General features: G+C 36.4%; 2 protein-coding genes across 2 annotated transcripts in view; one reads left to right on the top strand and one right to left on the bottom strand.

The window, feature by feature from the left end:
- The window catches only part of ChAT (Choline acetyltransferase), a 33,105-nt gene that overhangs the window by 2,971 nt on the left and 9,041 nt on the right, over positions 1-21,093 (bottom strand). Inside the window, exons 4-10 of the mRNA XM_017617567.1 lie at positions 18,384-18,575; positions 2,670-2,842; positions 1,786-2,592; positions 1,588-1,710; positions 1,458-1,515; positions 1,235-1,378; positions 961-1,164 (exon numbers count right to left, since the gene is read on the bottom strand). Coding sequence (XP_017473056.1) covers positions 961-1,164; positions 1,235-1,378; positions 1,458-1,515; positions 1,588-1,710; positions 1,786-2,592; positions 2,670-2,842; positions 18,384-18,575 — 1,701 coding nt within the window. The remainder of the gene's footprint in view (positions 1-960; positions 1,165-1,234; positions 1,379-1,457; positions 1,516-1,587; positions 1,711-1,785; positions 2,593-2,669; positions 2,843-18,383; positions 18,576-21,093) is intronic.
- Positions 12,058-12,989, top strand: LOC108364022 (peritrophin-55-like). The gene is made up of 2 exons (XM_017617569.1): positions 12,058-12,182; positions 12,383-12,989. Exons 1-2 carry the CDS (start codon positions 12,173-12,175, stop codon positions 12,913-12,915), a joined length of 543 nt encoding a protein of 180 aa, XP_017473058.1. The 5' UTR covers positions 12,058-12,172; the 3' UTR covers positions 12,916-12,989.

The raw sequence follows: 21,093 nt of genomic DNA, 5'->3' as shown, positions 1-21,093 counted from the left end.
ACTTTCCCAAATTTCATTTTATGTGTTCTGCTAAGTTAAATGATATCTTCGTAAATATGTATTGATATTATTTTTTTTAGAAAGTTTTTTAAAAGAATTCCCATATATTCAAAGAATTCCTTCATATTCATCTTTGTCTTCGTTTTTACTTTCTTATTCCACTTCGTAACCGTGTCCGCATTGTCGTCATATTCGTATTCGACTTCGTATTTCTATTCTCTATTATATTTACCTTCGTTTTCATATGACGCGTTAGTAATTGATTTCGTCTTTGTATTCTTTTGCGTGTTCGCCTTCGTAGTTATCTCTGTCTTCGTCTTCGTCTGCGTCTTCGTATTCGTCTTCGTCGTCTTCGTCTTCGTCTTCGTCTTCGTCTTCGTCTTCGTCTTCGTCTTCGTCTTCGTCTTCGTTTTAGTCTTCGTCTTGGCCTTAGTCTTCGTATTTGTTTTCGTTTTCGTATTTGCCTTCGTTTTGTCCTCACCTTCGTATTCCACAAGGTGCTCGTTTTCGACTTTGTATTCGACATAAGTGCGTATTCCTATTCGTATTCGTCCTGGTATTTGTCTTCAACTAAGGCTTCGTGTTTGCCTTCGTTATGTCCGCGTTTTCGTTTTCGAATTCGTATTCGTCTTCGTCCTCATATTCGATTTCGAAATCACGTCGACTTAGTAATCGCGTTAGTGTTCATCTTCATTTCCGATTAACTATTCGTCTTGGTATTTATCTTCAACTTCGACTTACTTAAGACCTTTTCCACAAAAATATTTGAATCTAAAGTGCATAATACTTATGTGTGCGTGTGAGTGTGTGAATTTATAGCAATCACTATCCGAATACACATCTGGTTACATGTATGTATGTGCATGTTTGTGCTACAGTTAATTGTGCTGAATTTATAATTTCGATATAATAAGAATAGAGAAGATTTTCTTCGATCAAAGATGCTAAACTTCATCTTACCTGACTTGTACTCAACAGAAAAATATTGGCAGTTGTGAATGTTTCATGGCTGAAGAGCTCGTGTACCTGACCATTGTTGAACTCTTTACTGGCTTCTCGTAAGCCCAGCAATGGTATATCGATGCCATGCCCAAGTATATTTTGGACCATAATTTCGGTTTGGCGATTGCAGGCAATGCGGAAAAGTTCTCTGAGCTTATTTTTCTACGCAAAGAAAAAAAAAATGTAGTTTCGTAATTGCACAGTTTTTCACTTTTCTATTGGCCCTACTTACATCATAAATGCTGAATTTCACTTTGCGTGCATCTTCATCTTCTCCTTCGCTTTCCATGGACACATTTGCACCCTCACCTTGGCACATGGCTGTAGCCCAATCGAGTGCCTCCTTGTGGGATGCGCGTATGCAATCGACGCGGCCCTTGAAGAAACAAAATTGTTAGAAACTTTGTGTTCGTATTTGTAGTACATAGATTTTTGTTTGATGTGTTTAAGCTTACCAGCAAGAAACGTCTCGTGGAAGCACTCTCGTAGGTGGCTACCAAATGGCCATATAATCTGTTTTTAAAAGAACATTTTATTATTATTTAGAATACGGATCTTCATATGGCGGAGTTGTATTGCACTTACTTAAAGTAGGACAATTGCAACATGAGCTGCACAAAGGCGTCAGGACTGCACTTGCACTTCTTGATGAAATTCTTTCCATAGCCTTTATATCGATATACATACAAATCAAAGTCGCCAACTGACCTGCGAAAGCAAACACAGAAGGTTGCACATTATAATTTATTTTCATTGCATTTCTTCCCCGCCCCTTCCACTTACTTATCCACCGCGACCACGGCCTCCTTAATGCGTGCCTCCAACTGTGGCGTTATAACCCACGGTAATCGTTCAGGTGGCGGCTGTGATGACACACTATTACATGCGGTCTGCTTGTTGTCTTCCAAGCTTTTATAAATTTTCTCAATGACATTCACAACTGCATCACCCTCCGAAAAGGAGTGCTCATAGTTAATGCCCCAGGTGCCGTCAGTGCAAATAATGATCTGCAACACCTTATCGAACCAGCGATTAGCCGAATTGTATGCGCTGCCACCGCCATGTATCATCTCATGTAACATATTCGTATCGTCGCGATCGCCAACCATGTAGCCCGTTGGCGTCGCTCCGCTAAAGGTGTAAGCGTTGAAGGTGTTCGGTAGCGGCTCATCGAGACAAAGCAGACACAGCGCTTTCTCAATCAACTCGATGCTATTCTGGTTGACATCGTTCTCCAGCAGCAGTTGGCGATTCATGGCCCAACGTGTACGTTCCTCGGCAGTGAGTAGACCTACCGGCGGCGGTTTGGTTGGCAAACATGGTGCATCGCTGAGTACGTGCAGAATATTTGAAGCGATCTCACTTTCCGATATTTGGCCGCGTTCTCTGGTCTTGACATTGACGCAATACATTTGATTGCGACATATGACAATCACATGTTCATCGCTCTTCTCGCCACGTTCAACTAAATATTGCGAATCCCGTTCGATGCCAGGAATTCGACATGAACCTAGTGGGCGATAGTATTGCGCCATGCAGAGTGGTTGATTCTTTTCACGTGAACCAGCACGATCGATGGGTAGATTGCCGCTGTGCATTAAGCGCGCAATGAGATTAATTATTTTTAATTTGAATACGCACTAAGTATGTATGTAGTAAATATGTACCTGTCCAGCAGCTCCTTGTGCTTCATGATGCCGCTCAATAGGAATGCGGCAAAGCGAGCCACATCATGTACTGTGGTGAAGCGGACGGGCGGCATAGGCATGCCGGGATTTGAATTGATTGGCAGCGGCAAACGCACATCCATGTACATGTCATTTAGCCAGTAGTTGTAGGCCTGTGAAAAAATGCATGGGAATTTGTATAGCTAGTGAGCTCGCATGGCGTTAAAACGCCAATATTACATATAAGTTTTTTAAGCAAGTGGCAACCCTATTTAAAACCCTAAACAACATTCCAAATGTTAGTTATAAGCGTCATGTGCGCGAAATTTCATCTAAATCCATGCAGCCGTTTCTGAGTGAAGAGGCCGACTGAAAGCCGACTTTTCAAACAGATGGCAACTCTCTTCAAAAATATTTGCAACCAAAACCTTTTTAAATCATTGTAATACATATTTCTTTAATCTGATTATCTCATGAACTGCTAAATATGCTTTTTTGTCACTTAAATTTCGGTAGATATTCGGCATTCGTTATCGATTTTTGGGTCATGTACATATTTATGTATGTATAGTTTGATAGTAAAACAAGAGTACAAATTAGTTTACACAAACAAACAAACATTCATTCCTTGATTTTTTCAACCGGAACAAGATAAGAAAAATATGCAGTTACCCAAAAAATAGTATGTAAGTGCATGTATACACTTGTACATATATACATACTATGTACAAAAACTGATCTNCGCAAAAAATAGTATGTAAATGCATGTATACACTTGTACATATATACATACTATGTACAAAAACTGATCTAACTAAAAAATTGAAAAGGGGCTCATTTCAAATGCTTAAGTGGCTACTTTCAGAGACGCGTTTGCAAAAGTTCAGAATTTCCAAATATGTAATATAAGGAGTGCCTTAAACTTTTTTTTCATGGAATTGAATCCGTGGTAGAGCGTTGAAAAATTAACAAGTTCTTTAATATTCCCTTTAATTGCTGAAATTTAGATTGATAAGTGTGTTTGTTATAAATTTTAGTCAGGATCTTTGTATGTACTATTTTTCATGACTCCCAGCAATATCTTTTGATCTTGTGATGAAAAGTAACAAATGAAATGTGTAATCACTCAAACCTGGCAGTTTGAGGGCCATGTATGTAACTACATGTCGCTTGTTGTTAACTAGGCGCAGCTGCTATTTTGGAGATTTTTTGCATTAAATTCTGTGTTGTAAATCTCTTTTGGTCAGTCTAAAATGGTACGCTGTTGATTTATCTTCTTGGTAACTGTTGGTTGACCGACCTTGGCTTTTAGTGCATAAAATCTTTTAAGTTTTTAAGGTTTTGATACCCAAACCTTAATAGTCATTTGGATAGCTTAATTGATGAATATTTTTTTTTTATGCAACATTGTTAAGGGAATTCAATACTGCGTATGTATGTGAAATAATATGAAAGAAATACTTTGAAAACACAATTCTGATAACAAAAAATATCGCCAATAGTTTCGCCTACTGAGTTCCTCCGAATTCTATGAAAGGAATATTTTGGAAATAGTAAGTTAAGAAAAAAATTCTTTTTGATTCTAATAATTGAAATAAATATCTTACATTAAAAAGAGTACATATTTTGGTTTATATTAATAAAATGTATGCTTGCTTACAANGAAATGAAATTTGAAATAATATGAAAGAAATACTTTGAAAACACAATTCTGATAACAAAAAATATCGCCAATAGTTTCGCCTACTGAGTTCCTCCGAATTCTATGAAAGGAATATTTTGGAAATAGTAAGTTAAGAAAAAAATTCTTTTTGATTCTAATAATTGAAATAAATATCTTACATTAAAAAGAGTACATATTTTGGTTTATATTAATAAAATGTATGCTTGCTTACAAAAAAATGCTCATTGAAATTANAGTTAAGAAAAAAATTCTTTTTGATTCTAATAATTGAAATAAATATCTTACATTAAAAAGAGTACATATTTTGGTTGTATATTAATAAAATGTATGCTTGCTTACAAAAAAATGCTCATTGAAATTAATAAGATACAAATTTGTATTAAAAAGTGGAACTCTCTACGAAATTATTTCTGGCCTAATGTTAAATTTTGTAGAATTGAAAATAAGTGGCAACCTCACACTCATACATTAAGGGATAACACTTAATATATAAGCAAAGCATTGTTTAAAAAATGTCTTTTACTTCTTATAAATAGAAGATAATAATGTAAATAAATAAACAAAAAATTAAGGTTTGAAGTAAGTGGCAAAATTATTCAAAAATATCTCCAGATTTGGGATTTTTAAAACATATTTCATTTGATACAACTTTCAAACTTTATACAGAATTTAGAACAGTTCAACAAATTTCCATCTAAATTTTGAAGTTTTTAGTCTGAATTTTTAGAAAAATTTTGGGATGCGGGTGCATCGGTAATGTATGTTATTCTAGCAAAACAAGTGCAAGCTTTAAGCGGCTACAAAAATCTGATTAAAAAGTTTAAAATTTAGATGAAAATTTAATGAACTTTTCTAAATTATGTATTTACATATTAAGTTTGAAAGTTTGACTAAATTTCTTTTCTACGTAAGTTAGAGTGGTTAAAAAAACTGGTTTTAGAAATTCATAAACGCTATATCAAAATATTGTTATTTGTGATAAAACAGAGACACGTATTTTTTTATTAAAAAAAAAGTTTTTTTAGAGTTTGCGCTTTTGGGTTTTTTTACAACATGACATGTTAAAATGCAGCTAAAAATGTGGTTTTTATATGTAATTACTCTGATATTATTGGCGAACATTCCCCCTTAATTACATACCTGTCTTAGACAGTTAGAACTGGCCTAGTGCCCGAAAATGTGCTTTCGAAAAGAGACTACTAAAATTAAAACGTTGACACTGATCCAGGAGTTTTCTGGGGTTGCTAATTAGTAACCTGAAGTCAGGTTTTCAAAATCCAAAATGGCGATCAATTTTTCAAAAACCGATTGGATTTGTTCGAAACCGGGCATCCGATAGTTTTTGGGGTCGCTGGGGGAAGGCGTTTAAATGCTCAAAAGTCGCAGTTATATCTCGAGTAACATTTCAAAGTCACTTTCAAATCAAGCGTAGAAGACACCATGGTTTTGATAGAATTTCAGTCAGTTTTCCTACATATCATAGATGGTACATTGATGGGGTGGTGCAGAAAACTTTTTTTTGAGTATAACCAAATCAAAAGAGTGGTCAGAAGGCCGGAAAGGGGAGTAGTCATGAGCTGTACGTTATTTCACTAGACGCTATAACTTTGAATTCTAATATTTGTAAGATTCTCTCAAAAAACTCTAGCCTAATTATACAAATTTGGGGATACCTACGGTGGAGAAGTCTTTTTTTTACTTCTGTTGTGATAAGGTACGGAACTATTTGGATCATTGTAATGTACTTAGTTTTGGATAGTTAAGAAGAGTGTTCTTTTAATGATATCATTGCGATCAGACAAGTTGATAGTTTTATACAAGGTTCTAAGTATATAAAGTATATATGTATTAGTATTTATTGTTTATCATTTAAAATTTCTACATCAGTTTGGGCGCGGCATTTCCGGCATCATGTTCTTGTGTTCCTTAAGATGTAAATTGCACAGAATGTCGACATTTTTATCCAAAAGTTCAGTGCCACGTGCTATCGTAATGATAACATCGACAAGCTTTTGAGACAATCAAAATCAATCATATCGCTATCTATTAAGTAATAATTTTGGTCATGAAAAACGGGCATGCTAAGAAAAAAAAGAAACAAGAAATAACTATAAATAATGAGATCTCTTGTAAAAATGAAACAGTTCATCAATTTCGTTTTGTTCGGACAGCAGCAGTAACGGCGGCATAAGGAGTAAGGAGTCAAAAACAACCAGCCATGAGAGGTGAGCATTTAATGTTTGGTACACAAATAGACATATAAAATTATACACGTAATTTTTTCCACTGCTTCCCCACAAATAAGCATTCGAACTGACCATAACGACACTTTGCCTGGTGGCTGTGGTCCAAGGCTACGCTGACTACCATTTGAGATGCGATCGCGAAGAGATTGGCATACGTTGGCCCAGCTACCATAGTAATTCCGACTATTACGTTTGCACGCGCATCGGAGGCAAGCAGATCAAAATGAGTTGCCAAATTGGTGAACTTTTTACCTTTGTGCTACAATCTTGTACAACACCTGGAAAGTTCATACCACCACCACCTATGGATATTTTGCCAACAAGCTCACCACTTGCCCACCTATCGCACTCATCTTCACAAAAAGAATCAAGCAAAGAGTCGGCGATACCCAAACCGTATTATCCTAGTGAAAATCAACCACCAAGCATTTTGGATCTTGAATCCCCACATAATGTAGAATATCCGAAACCACCGATCTTGGAAAATACCGCCGCTGTCGAGCCACAACATGAGGACCAAATCAACAAGCATGAAGAATCTGACGATTCCGTAGAAGTGCCACCACAGCTAGTTAAACCAGCCGTACCGGTTAGGCCGTTGCCACCTAGTAAATCTAAACCGCTAAAGGCACAATTGACTGCAGCCACCGTACCTTTGCCACCTACCCCGGAACCAACGCCACCAGTCGTTAAGAAGCAGCCGGGTAGAAAACCACCACAAGCGAATAATACGAATGATAAGTCAATGAGACCACCGAATAAGCAACGTGTACCACCAAATAAATCTAATCAACCAGCACCACCTCAAAAATCAGCGAAACCTTCAAATAAGGCGCCGTTACCTCTATCGTAAAAGAGGGCAAACTTCGTGCAAATGCTTATATAAATAGTTAAAATTTTTTAACACCTTACTCAAAGTACATACACACATACATAATTTTATGAATACAGTCAGTTATTCAAGCGGAATTTCAATAAAATCAACACCACATAGCATTTGGAAGATTACTTTAATAAAAAATCGCCTAAATGAGTCTGCTTCGATCACCTTTGATCGAATTGATTAATCGCTTCCACCGCTTAAAAAATACTCGAAAATAACTTACGCTTACCCATGAAAAGTGATTTGTTGAAAGTATAGAAACGTAATGTAGGGCATTCACAGATTGATCATGCTGGGGATGGAAATGTGATCGTTTCTTTTGCTATTTAAAAAAAAAACATTTGCTTCAGCTGCTTTTGCTTCTAACAGCATATTTTTTCATAACTTTTGGTCAAATTTTAACAGTAATAGTCGAGCCGTGGTGTGAAGTGTGTTGTGTAAAAAAATTGCAATATACATATGCAAGGTAGTATGGCCTTATATTAATGTTTTTTATCTAGATATTTGCCATCTCAAATTCAAAAGAACAGACCAAGAAATAAACAAACATACAAAATAATTTTGTGCGTGCTAAAGACAGGCTGGAAAAACGAAAATAAACAACATTGCAAGTACAAAATGCAAAGAACCGCGCAATTCTTAAAATGGATTTCTTGATTTCAATATTTTAATATTTTTAATTTTTTTATAAGTATTGGCACAAAAAAGCGTTTTGCACGCATGGTGAAAGTTTTTATCTTATTTCTTATCGTTAATTTTTTATAAAAACAAAGATACAATTTCAAAACTTTGTGCAAAACTCAGGAAAATTTAATAAACTTCCAACTTTGCAATGCGATTATTGGCAATTTTTTTCTGAAAGTGTCTTACATACAAAGTATGAGCTCTGCATAAAGTTTAGACATTTTATTTATATATTTGTTGTTGTAATATGAGCTAAGTTTTTACAAAAAATTAGCGAAAAGAAATTGGAACAAAAAAACTTAACATAAGTTGGGAAAAGTTCTCGGTGTCAATGACTCTTATCCAGGAGGGTAAATTTGAAATATTTTCAACTGTAATAATGGGTTTTATTAAAAACGATTTCGCTATTTCATTAACTCTTGTTATAAATTAATTTAATATTTATTTTATTTTTCGCTGCGCAAACGACTACGAAAATAGATTGAAAAAGTACTCGGTAAAGACTCGAAAATTATTAGAAATATGAAATAAGAAAAATACTCGAATATGATCAATAATTTCAGAAAATGGTGGTTGGAAAATGTGTAAATTGATCAACCGCACTGTTCCAAAGCGTACGTTAAGTTCGAAAGACAATGGCAAACGTCCGGGTGTTACTTATGCCTTGATAAAGTTTCTCATTAAAACAAACCTTTGCCGTTCGGTATCGGAGTAAGTAAGTAAACCAAACTCCTGAGACGGGTAGCTAGTATTTCCATTCATAGTTTAATAAAATTTCATGCTAGCAACCGTCGCGATTATTTATCTGTATTTAATCCAGTATCTACAGAATTCGCTGTTGGCCCTTTTCGGATCCTCAGGGTGCACTATGGCTGAAATAAGCACTTTCTGCGGCCAAAAATCCAAATTTCAGTTTTGCTTTCAAAACTTTTAACAGGCAGCCTTTATTCAAGATACTCTCATTAGAAAAGAAATCATAAATTTATGACCGCAAGGTAACCCTGGGCCCCTATCTGTCAACGGAAATTTTGTGGTTTTGGTTTTATTTTGAGCTAGAATTTTATTATATTGAATTGCAGTGCAAAGCGGATGTAATTTGCCACATACTTTCATTTGGTGTATGCATTGTTTGCCGCATCTTGCTGCTGTTTTACTATTTTCAGACGTTATTAAAGTCAAAAATGAACAAATATTCAACGTGTGAATTTTTTTTTTAAATGGAACATACATGCGTTTACAACAGAATCGGATTCTGCGGACAAAAATTCGTAGCTTTTGTTAGAAAGGTTTCCCTGGAATAGACTTCCGGTTAAAATAATGGACTTCCGGTCTGTTTAACTAATTTCCGGTCGAATCCGGAAGTCGGTAATACGACCAAAAGATAGAGCATCCTCGACTTAGTAGTTCATATTTTTCCGTTTCCCAATAAAAACATTTTCCTTCATTTGAGAACGCTTACCTGTATTGCACAGTGGTTCAGCCGGAGGTAAAAACTCAAAAATACGCCCATTGTGTAACCCGGATTGATTGACAGCCAATCAGTCATTATTAATGGTACTTCATTACAGTCTACTATTTTTTGCGATAAAAAAATTGTTTAGATTATTTCTTCACCCTCCAAAGTTTGATATTTTCACACATTTTCATTGGGACTCGTGTTTTCAGTGACTCAATACTTCTAACTTTTTTATATTTATTTTATGAAAAGCACGGAATTCATTCAAGAAACTCTGAAATGCAAATTCAACAAAAAGGTAGGGGGCTCCTATTTGGAACAATAGTTATTAATATTTATTAAAAGTTGTCAAGTCTATTTGCCCTTAGTGAATTTATTTTTAAATTTTTTTATATTAACTTTTAAAAACCCTGCCACTAAGCACCATACTTTATTTCTGCTTTGTTTTTAATTAAAGCCCATTTCCTGTAGATTAAAATAATATATATTTTAGCTGCACATTTTTGCACGGTTATTTGATACACGTCCGCTTCTAGCCGAATATTTAGCTAAATATATTTTGTTTACAAGCTTTTATTAACTTTCACCTGTGTAATCAAATCTGAAAATCCATTTTAACCAACATCTCGATGAGGTAGAGACTTGAAACTGAAAACTTAGCTCAGAACCCATTGACAATGCAATATGAAAGATGAGTTAATCCGCTAGGTGGCGCAGGTATCGAGATATTTGAAAACCCGTATTTATGGTCCGTATTTTTGACAAAACATGCTACCAAATTGCAGCCTGCATCACTAAAGCCATATAAATTAAGGTTTCAAACTTTTCAAACTGTACAAAATTTAGGAAAATTCAAAAAATTTTCATTAAAATTTCTAACTTCATAATCGGAGTAAAAACTCCGTTTTATAGGTTATGAAATTTTAGTATGATAAAGAGCAAGCTTCTAGAGGTTGAAAATTCGCGTTAATTTTTGAAATTTTATATCTAAACGTACGATAGAGCTTAGTGCCCAAAACCGCCTCCCGACGAAATACCAAACAGTAGTACCGGAAGGTATACGGTACAGCAGACAGACAAGTACTTTTAGTTCGGATTGCAGTTCCACTCGACGCGGGTTAGGCTTTCGACGCGTTCTCCTTGTAAACAAAAAAAAAAAACATATTATCGACGGCTGAGTGGAAGATCGACCCATCTCGGCAGCCAGTTCGAAAACGCCCTATCCTAAATTTTTCAAGAACGCCCTAATTCAGAATTCGGTTCAAAAACGCAGCATATCAACATAATTTTCAATATATTTTCAGTTAAGATAGGGTGTTTTAGAACCAAATTCTGAGATAGGGCATTTTTCAATCCAGTTCTGAAGTGGGGCTTCCTTGAGCCATCTTCCGAGATGGGCGTTTTCAAACCGGCTGCCGTGGTAGGTTGTTTTTCCACTCTGCCGTCAGTATGTTGTTCCAACATTCGCCGAGCTCTCATATCGAGAAGTACTGTACAGCCTTCTCTAGCTAGTCAACTCGTACTTAACACTATCGTTAAACCCTAGATAAAGGTAACAACTAATGTTGTCTGTCTAAAAGCAACCGGAAAATTTCGATTTTTCTTTACATAATTTCTTCCCAAAACAATACTTGTATACCACTATGCCACTTCCAAAAGTGCCTTGTTAAAAGCTTATATCATTTTACGTTAAGATAATAAGTTTAATTACGAAATACATACCCATGTTATGTGATAATCATAAGAGACAAACATACATATACACCATCGCGCGAGTATACAGTATCGGTCATATCGATAAGTAAAAGTGATGTTCTTTGCCACTCATGTTTATTTATTTACGTTTTCAGAATTTTCAATTTAAATACAGTTCATTTTCTATTAAAACCATAAATCAAACTACAAAAAAAACAGCAAATTTTACCTTTATTTTTTTAGAATTGGCTTTCAGGCATTTGCTTCCATATAACGAATCAACACATTTTTTTTACATGGAAGAAAACTCCAACACCTTCGGAAAAAATATTTAAAAAGATCAACGGTAATTTTTAGGCACTTGAAACATGCACATTATTGCACTGAAATTGAATGGGCTATAAGACTGTATCCTTAAAAATTCCAAGGCTTCTGAGAAAAAAGTTTGAATTATTTTTTTTTAGTTTTTTACAAAGTTTCAAACTTGTGCTTATATGGGCTTTGTTAGAGAATGAATTGTAAATTAAAATTTTTAAAAATAAATTAATAAACACAAATGTCAAAAAATTTCACTTTGAGATGGGGGTGCTTTTGGCATGACCGATACTGTATGTACGATAACCATAATGTTTTGTAAGATTAAATGAAAAGAAATGTTCGATATTTTTTTCGCGAACTGGCAAGTGCTTCACATCTACAAGCTTTGGTCTTAACAAGTCTTAACAAGTTGATTAAAATTCTTTTCGGGGCGTATACAAGATTGTTACACAGCATGAAGCCTCATATAAAAAGGGATCGAGCGAGCAACTAAAATCAGTTCTTCCAACAAAGGCGGTGCAGTAAAGCGGCGAAATCATGAAGACAGGTGATTATAATTAGCAAAAGGACAATGTAATAGAGTAGCGGCATTCCAAAATGCGCGGGGGTTTTGATCATCTTTGTTTGAATTATCATCAACATTTATTTTCTGGGATATTGCATCTAAACAAAAATAAAATTGTTTATAAACGTCACGCATTCTGAATAAGCATTTCTCCTCGTCTATTTGTGTATTTCTTTTTGCAGTACTGACGCTTGTTTGCATTATATCTGCTGCCCACTACGTGACTGCGGATTGCAGTTTGCTGAAGACTTTCACCACCGAGCTGCAGCCGAATTGTTCTGCAAACGATATTTATATTAAATTTCCTAACTACGCAAATCAAAGCACTTATTATTCATGTTTACAAGTTGGAAAGGCACAAGTGGTACCCTGCCCAGCGGGATATTATTTTATATATGTGATGCAGCAATGTGGCCCATGTGCCAGCTATATTCCACCAGTTCCGTGTGAACAACTCAAAACACAAAATCCGCCAATTTGCGTAGCCATTGGATCGAGCAACAGTAGCACAACAATAGCTTCATCTACTGGCACTTCTAATTATCCTACACCTGTCTATCCATCTACGTCACAGTCAACGACAGCAACAGCAACAGCAACAACAGCAACTACGACAAACTCAAGAAGAACAACTACTACTGCAGTAACACCGCCAACTGTGACAGTGACCACTGCAGCTACAACTGTTACAACTAGCATTCCCAGGACCTCCTAGTCCAGCTACATCCAATCCAAATGTTCCTGTACCACCAACACCCGCTCCAACGCCACCAACCATTGAAGATGGAGCCACCAGTTTCAGCTACTTAAAAAGTTAATTAAAGATGATTGCTAATTTGTACGGATGTGTGAAAAACCATGTACGCTCAAATATAAAATAAAATTGCAACAGAAATAGAGAAAACAAATAGGCTTCATCGGTAATGTGTCTACTTGCGTGCATACCTTATTTTATAACTACACCACGCTCTCAACGAATTTCATCTTCAGAAATTATTATTTGAATTAGCTTAGCTCTCGATATGGGAATAGTTTGCTGCACATTTCGTTGTTTAATGCTGAGGGTGATTTATTTTGGAACGAATTCCCGTCATCCTTTGTCAAGTTTGGTTCGGAGAGAAACCGCTCTATTACGTTCTCCAAAACTAATATTGTCGAAGGCGATCACATGACACCGTTTGTCCAAATTCAAAGTTATTTTGTAGCTCTGAAGACAATACATACGGGTGTGTCCGTAGACCTTCTCGCCCTATATAGGCATGCAAAGGAGTCTGAAGGAGGATATTTGATCTTATTTCATTGTCGCAAGTCGTCTCCATTGCTTTAGCTTAAATCAAATTAGGCCCACCGACCCGAATGATATAGTTTTCAGGATGAAGATTAGCCGCCCCCTCTATACCACACCTAAGGTACGTAAGAGAGTGGTAGGAGCCCACACAACTCTTCAATAGTTAGCACTGAACTGATATTTTCTACCCAAAGACGCATTGTAGTGATGAAATGAGTCCAATGCTCATCCAACTGACCGCTAAGTGAATTGGGGGACTTTCGCCAGTTTCGTGTCTGTTGAAGAAGTTCCGAACTCTTGAGTCTCTATGTATTTTTTAATGGGAACATAATACGGAATGTGGGGAGAAAGCAGGGGCAAGTCGGTGACCTCATTGCTTGCCTGGTGTAGCTCCTCTAGTTAAAGCTCTTATTCAGGGACATAATAGCAATAAGTTTTATCTCAAAAACGTTGATCCATAGCAGCTTTAAGAAAAGAAATATAGTATTTGTTATTTCGCCAATAAGAGTTTTTTGGTCCCTTTCTTTTAATCTATGTATGACTTTTTTCACAGTGACGTCATAGTCGGAAGTCTTCTCGTTTCCCGGTGCATCACAAAGTGTTAGAGCACATAACGATGCGTTGTTGAAGAGCTTATGGAAATCTACTACATTTACGAAAACGTTTCAAGTTATTTAGTAAAAATTCAATAGGAATGCTACGACGAAGGCTAAAACGTTTGGTTTGATGGAAGACAAAGTGTAACAGGAATACGGAGACGGAGACGGATGCCAAGACGAACACGGATACGAAGAAATTTGTGCAGATGAATAGGACCACGAAGATGTATACGAGGCGAACACGAAGGCGGATACCAAAATTATGTCGAAGGCGAAGACAAATCCGACGACGGCAACACGATGACGAAAACGAAAACGAAACGGAGACAAAGACGCAAGCAAACGCAAAGGCACAGACAAAGACAATTACGATAACGAAGACTCATACGAAAGCAAAGTTGAATAGGAAGACGAGTGCGAATACGAAAATTAAGACCCAGGGTAATACAAATTTATACAGAATGAAACGAACTAGAAATGTACTGAAGGATATTTCACTGGCTCAGGTGCACTCCTTTTTTGTTTAACATCTGAATCGACTAATAACGAAAGGTCAGAATGTCCCCGAAGTGGAAGTTTTAATACAATTAAAGTAGAAAAAAACCTGACAAATTATCTTTGGTGATTAGCCAGCCGTTTCTTTATAAACAGTGATTAAGAACTAAAATGGTCGCTTTTAATTGCGCACACAAAAACTTTGATTCCTCATAATGATTCATGTTAATTTATGACAGTTTTTGACTCTACTTTTATTAGGTTAAAGAGTAGGTAAGTATTATATGTAGTACGTACATTAGGGTGGTCAAACTTTTTTTTTATGCAGTTAACCCCCAGAACTCCAGAATATCGAAAATAAGTGGAGCGTATTTTCTTAATTTGAAATCGATTAACATTGAAACGGAGCATTGAAGTTTTCCATATATTTAATTTGTAGAATTGCTATGAAATCGGTAAAAATTAAATATCTTTTGATCGAATAAAAATATTTCCATTCAGAAATCTTTCAAAATAAAATTATAATGCATATTTAACTTTATAATTTATAACCGATAATCTTAACTCTTGAATACAAAAATTACTTAATTTATGTGTTGAGCACCATAATTCTATGACTGGAAGATTTCTTAAGGGAAATATTTTCATTCGACCAAAAACTATTTATTTTTAACGATTGTGCAGCAACTCAAGTATACGAAAAAATTCAACGAACCGGCGGCACGGCCGTAAATAAAAAATAAAAATCAGGTCTTGATTTCTTTCCATTTTCTATAATTCTGTGGGGCGGAAGCAGATAATTCCAAAAAGTTGATTTGCCTGCGTATTTTTCGACCACCCTATTGTATACATGTACTACATTGATTTGAATAATTTTTATGATCAAACTTGATACCAAATCAACGAGCGATTTTGTATGTAACGTACCTGCTTTACATATGTACACACGTATCTAAATTAATATATACAAATTTTATTATTAGCTATCATAAAAACTTTCCCAAAATCGATAAAAACCTCGTAATAACCACAAAATAATTTAGTTTCATTTAGGTAAAGAGTTAGCGCGTTTCGAAATGTGTAAAGGTACATAAATTCGCTTTATATTTCACGTTCTTAGAACTGTGAAAATTTCGAAAATTCTCCTACTTCATAGTAAGCATACGATTTTTTTGTTTTTGTTGTTTTTTTTCAGTTACATTGCTCCTTTGTTCATTGGCCATCGTGGGCTTGCTCCGCAGTGCTGACGGTTGTGAAGTAAAAACGTATACGCAAAAAGTGGTGCCAGCATGTGATACTAATGATTTGATTATCAAATGGCCCAACTACGATGATCAAACGAAATATTATAAATGTATTCAAGTTAATAATGCGCAACTCATTGACTGCCCAATTGGTCAGGTATTTGTCTACGTATTGCAAACGTGCAAACCTTGCGCGGACTACTTGCCAGCGGTGGAGTGTTCGAAATTACCAACTCAAAACCCACCTGTATGCGTGGATATAAATGCTGGAAGTGGTGGTGGCAGCAGTGGTGGTGGCAGTGAGAGCAGCAGCACCACTGGAACTGTTACTTATCCAACACCCCGTTATCCAAGTCCGGCCACTACTACGCCGGTCGGTAGTGATAGTACAACTAGTTCTGGTAGTTCTAGTAGTACTAGTAGTGCTGGTAATGAGAGTTCCGTTGAGCCAAGGGAAGACTCTACAAGTACAGCTGAATCTACAGCTGAGTCAGCTACTACAACAACTGCATTCCCTGGCCCACCATCGCCACAAGCAACAGGTGGCACAACTCTTGTACCAATTCCTCCCACTCCAGCACCAACGCCACCCGTTATAGAATTAGTCCCGCCCACAGCGAGTGATTAAAATAAACAAAATCGCTAAATTTTGGAATCACCCGGGGAAGTTTTGGAGAAAAATAAATCATCAAAGAGATCAGAACTTGTTTTTTTAGTGTAACATGTGAACAGTGTTGCCAGATTTTTTTTTACAAAATAAATTTCCGGAAAGACCCATATTTTCGACCAAAACCTGCAAAAGCGAAGAGAGTTTTTAAAAAATTATGGTTTTAATTTAATGAGACATAAAAAACAAAAAAAACGATTAATTAAAAATAAAATAAACCGTTTAAAATACTTAACTCTAGAAACATCGACTTTGTAAAATGGAACATTTAAACCACATTTTGTTTTAATGAAAGTCATTAGCATTTGTTCGATACCTGAATTTTAGTACCTCCTGCAGAATTTTCATAAAGAAATCTTTAGTTCTTAAAATACATGGGAGTATTGGAAGTTCTAATTTATTTATTATTTTATTAAAATTGAATTGGAAAAATATAAGGTAAATATATGTATTTATCTTAACTCATGAATTGGTAACTATAACCAAATTATGTAACTGTAACCAAAACAGTCACAACGGGCTTTTCCAGCCTACGTGTGCTTCGTGCCCTGCGCGGTGGCAGCCGCTCTAACTGTAACCAAATCATGCATTGAGACAAAACATATTTAGTTTACTTACAAATAAACTCTTTCTCAGCGTAGGCATTAAAAAAAAAAATTAAAAATTATGCCATTTAGAAAAAGATATGTGAAAACAGACGATGCTGAATTTCCAATAGGCACTTACATGTCAAAATTTGTAATGACAATGTTGGGCATTTTTTAAATGACATATATTTTTTGTAATTCCAATTCCTAGAGGAAATTCTGCATTATGCCGGTCATCTTGAACTACACCTTTGGCTAGCTAAACGGTAAAATATTGTTTGATAAGCCAAGGAAATGTTGCTTTAAAGGAAAATGGGCCTATCTCGACCTAGGATACTTTAATTTAGGGGCACATAATGTAAACCATACAGACAAGATTCCAAAATTTGACTTAACTAAGAATTTATGACTAAAAGGCTAAAGATTCAAGCTTCCAGCCAAAACGAGAGAGCAAAATCTCGTTCAATGCTGAATATTCTAGTGATTACAAGCAGGTCTCTTGCAAACGGGCAAAATAATGATAATTAGCTTGACATGAAACGGATACTGAAAGCGTAATGTTCGTCGCGAAACATCAGCTCAAATAGTTTCAACACCCGACAACAATAATCTTCTCGATTTGACTGTGTCCCTAAACGCATACAGCGGGCACTACAGCATGGCAAAGGATCATTGAAATTAAGTTGTATGAGAGTAAAAGTAGCCGCAATTAGCTCTTTCTCCACGCACATTCCATTTAAGGACGAATAGACGGGAGGACCTGAATTGGAAGGAGCCAGCAGTGGTCTTTTAACGGATGGATTCGAGCTTGACGGAAAGGTCGGTGGAGGGGTCTTTTCCAGGGAACCTCCTACCAACCTTTCCAGGCAGAGGTTACAGCTATAAATGATCCTTGGGATCGCTTAGGGTGCGCGTAAGGCTAGCAGAGGAATGCCTAACTTTTCTTTTGGTTACCTCTAAGTATTACCCGGCCAGAATTGTGTATATGTGTATGTTCATAGGTGGCAGGCCATAGTAATATCACTGAAAATCTCATGCCTGATAGAAAATATGACTAACTAAGGACTTCTCTTGGAAAAATAGACCTAGCGTTAACTCGCCAATTTTTTATTATACCCGTTTCACCCTTGCCGGTCACCGGATTGTGTAAAGTCCTCATCACGCGACTTTGTGCGAGCAATCCGGCTGCCGGAGTTATATTTAATTTATTACATAATATACTTTTAACTTACCTAAAAAAAAGAAAAATATAAAATTACAATCAAGTAGTTGTTAGTTAAACATAAGTAAATTAATATCTTACCCAATTATCTTCAGCCTCACGTTTTTCCAATAAATACTGATGACATTTTGGACCCATACCTTCTGGCGCCATAAACTTCTTAATCAAAAGTTTCGTGCTCTCGAGTTTTGCTGGTAACGTGAAGGCCTCAATGGCACGCAAATAATTAGCCATGGTCTCCTCCAACGGTGGGACTGGTACTTTTGGTAGTGTCTGTAAAAGTAAATGGTAAACACGTTAGGTTACTTAGTTGCGTAACCTAGTACCAAAAAAAGAAAAAAAAAAAATACCAAGCAATGGGTTAAAAGCACTAAATCTTAGTTAAATTCCTTCAAATGGCATTAAAGCCATTCAAGTCGTATTTAAGGGTGGTTTTCTCACGTCAATGTTTAAATTTTGCTGCTTTTTAAACGCCAGATAAATTTAAGAACTACCTAAAAAACGGCCATAAATATATTTCTTGCTTAAGGCAGTGTTTGCATTCATATTCTTTAACCAAACCAAATCATCTTTGTGTTGCCAACTCTTCAATTTGCACTTTTTCCGCCCTCTTAACACTATTTCGATTCGCATTTATTTTTTTGACGTTACCATAAAAAGTTTTGCTGCACGAAATTTCTTCATTTATATGCAATGTGTTATTTCAGTTGACAACAAATCGAATTTAGCCTTGTGAGAAGAATACATTGGGGAATTAGAGTCACATGTCTATTGTACATACAAACATATGTATGTATGTAGGTATGTAGAGTGCATAGAGTATACAAAACTTTACCTACATGAAAATCGATTAAAGGACAACGTACATACTTTTTATTGTACGTGTGAACGTCAGGCGGACGATTGCTCTTGTCGGTCCATTTTGATGATTTTAGTGGAATAACGTTATTTTGTAAGCAAGTATGCAGCCCACTGCACTTGAAAGGTACAGACAGTACTTTTCTTAAAGCAAATACCTAGGCAGACCTTCAGCGAGCCGCCAGAAACTGGGGCATTATTTCGCTCAGCAATTACTGGGAGGCATTGGGGGACTGCAGATGGGTAAAACTTACATACATACATAATTGCTCTCAATATGAGAAGGTCTAGTATAGCACCAGCTAACATTGCCTGGTTGATTTGTACCTTAGATCAGTGCATCTTACACTCCTAAGGCTGGTTTCTCGTACTTGGACTTAAGCCAAAAGTTAGCCTACTTTTCATTCAGCTTATTCTTGAGTAAGTTCAAAAACATTGGCTGAGGTGGAGAAACCAGCCCTTAGTCTCTGGGTAAATTAGAACACCTTGTTGTACAACATCTTGGCGGTGGCTTTCAGAATAGGCAGAAAACCCGTTCCTAGAAGACTAATACGCAGTGTGTTGAGGACAAGCCAACTATTATATAGCTTATAATTGGTTAGAACCAATTTAAAGGCATGCGATTCTAGCAGGCAATGTCCTGTTAGAGCATCAACCAGTATTCTTGAGTTCTGTATCTTCAGGTGTAGGCGGCTTGATATCGTAGGCTCTGTACATAATCTTAGACTTTTTGCAAATTTGTCTTTTGGACCATACCTGGTGCGCCTTCCGCATCATGTATATGACGAGCCTCCGTTTAATCGCTGGATGGGAAATCGGCGCTCCGTCTTTGGCAAGGCTGTCTACCTCCTCATTACCTGTGATACCTGTGTATGGGTAAATAGGTACATCCGTGCCGGTATGTAGCACAACTAAAGCTGACCTGCATTATTCCACACTTCTTGAGGAAGTGCTGTGCAAGAGTAGTGCCTTTAGTGCATCCTGACTGCCAAAACAGAAATTTACCCGTTTTGCTTATTCGGTTGCTGCTCAGTCCTTCTGCCGCACTCTTTGTGGGTAATACTTCTGTCTGGGACATAATGCAGCGGTCTGGCAGCTTGTATGATTTATTAAGATCGAGCACCGATCAGATTACTGTCGCATCCAAACCCTTATTTCATTTTCGAACTCGTAGTTTTAAATATTCACCAAGTCAGCACTACTCATACCCTCTTGCCAACCCTCGACCACTATAGTGGCTCCGAAATTCCACTCAAAGCTCAAATCCCTAATCATGTCGCCAATCAGTTACTACTTTCTTCCAAACGTAACCCTTCTGTATTGAACCACTTATTCGATGTGGAATTAAAAATGAAAGCTTATTACATATTTTACCACTGCCTATAGAATTTACTTATGGAGGATACGCCTCTAACCCTGCGGATATAGCCCTCTAAGTAAAGCAATCATTACATTGTCCCTCAAAGGCACATTTAAGTTTTCTTGTCCCATTGATGTTATCTAATCTAACACAACGTGCGCTCAAATAAAGAAGGAATCCATTAGATTCAGACAATGTTGCCTGGTGGATGCCGACACAGCGAAGTGAATGTGGGAAGATTGACAAGTCTACAGTATGTAGTATGTAAGTACGTCTTTCATTAGGTATTTGCATTACTAATTATAACAAACAGGATTAAGTAGTTGTGTAGGTATTTGTTCAGGAGATATTGACTTTGGAAGCAATTGTATGGTGGTTGGGAGCACGGGTCGAAAAGTGCAAAGGATAATACATACTCGTATATATGTACATACCTAAGCATTAACATAACCATGTATGCACACACATACATTTCTGTTTATATAGCTTTAGAAACCAGTAGCGTATTTGTTTAGTTCAATGTCAACAAAAGGGGATTTGTAAGGGTGAATGGAAGTATGTGGAAATTTCTGA

This window comes from Rhagoletis zephyria, unplaced genomic scaffold (genome assembly GCF_001687245.7).
Source record: "Rhagoletis zephyria isolate East Lansing unplaced genomic scaffold, Rhagoletis_zephyria_1.1 Rzeph_scaffold_01439, whole genome shotgun sequence".
Classification (NCBI taxonomy): Eukaryota; Metazoa; Arthropoda; class Insecta; order Diptera; family Tephritidae; genus Rhagoletis; species Rhagoletis zephyria.
This window is presented reverse-complemented; position numbering and strand designations above follow the sequence as displayed.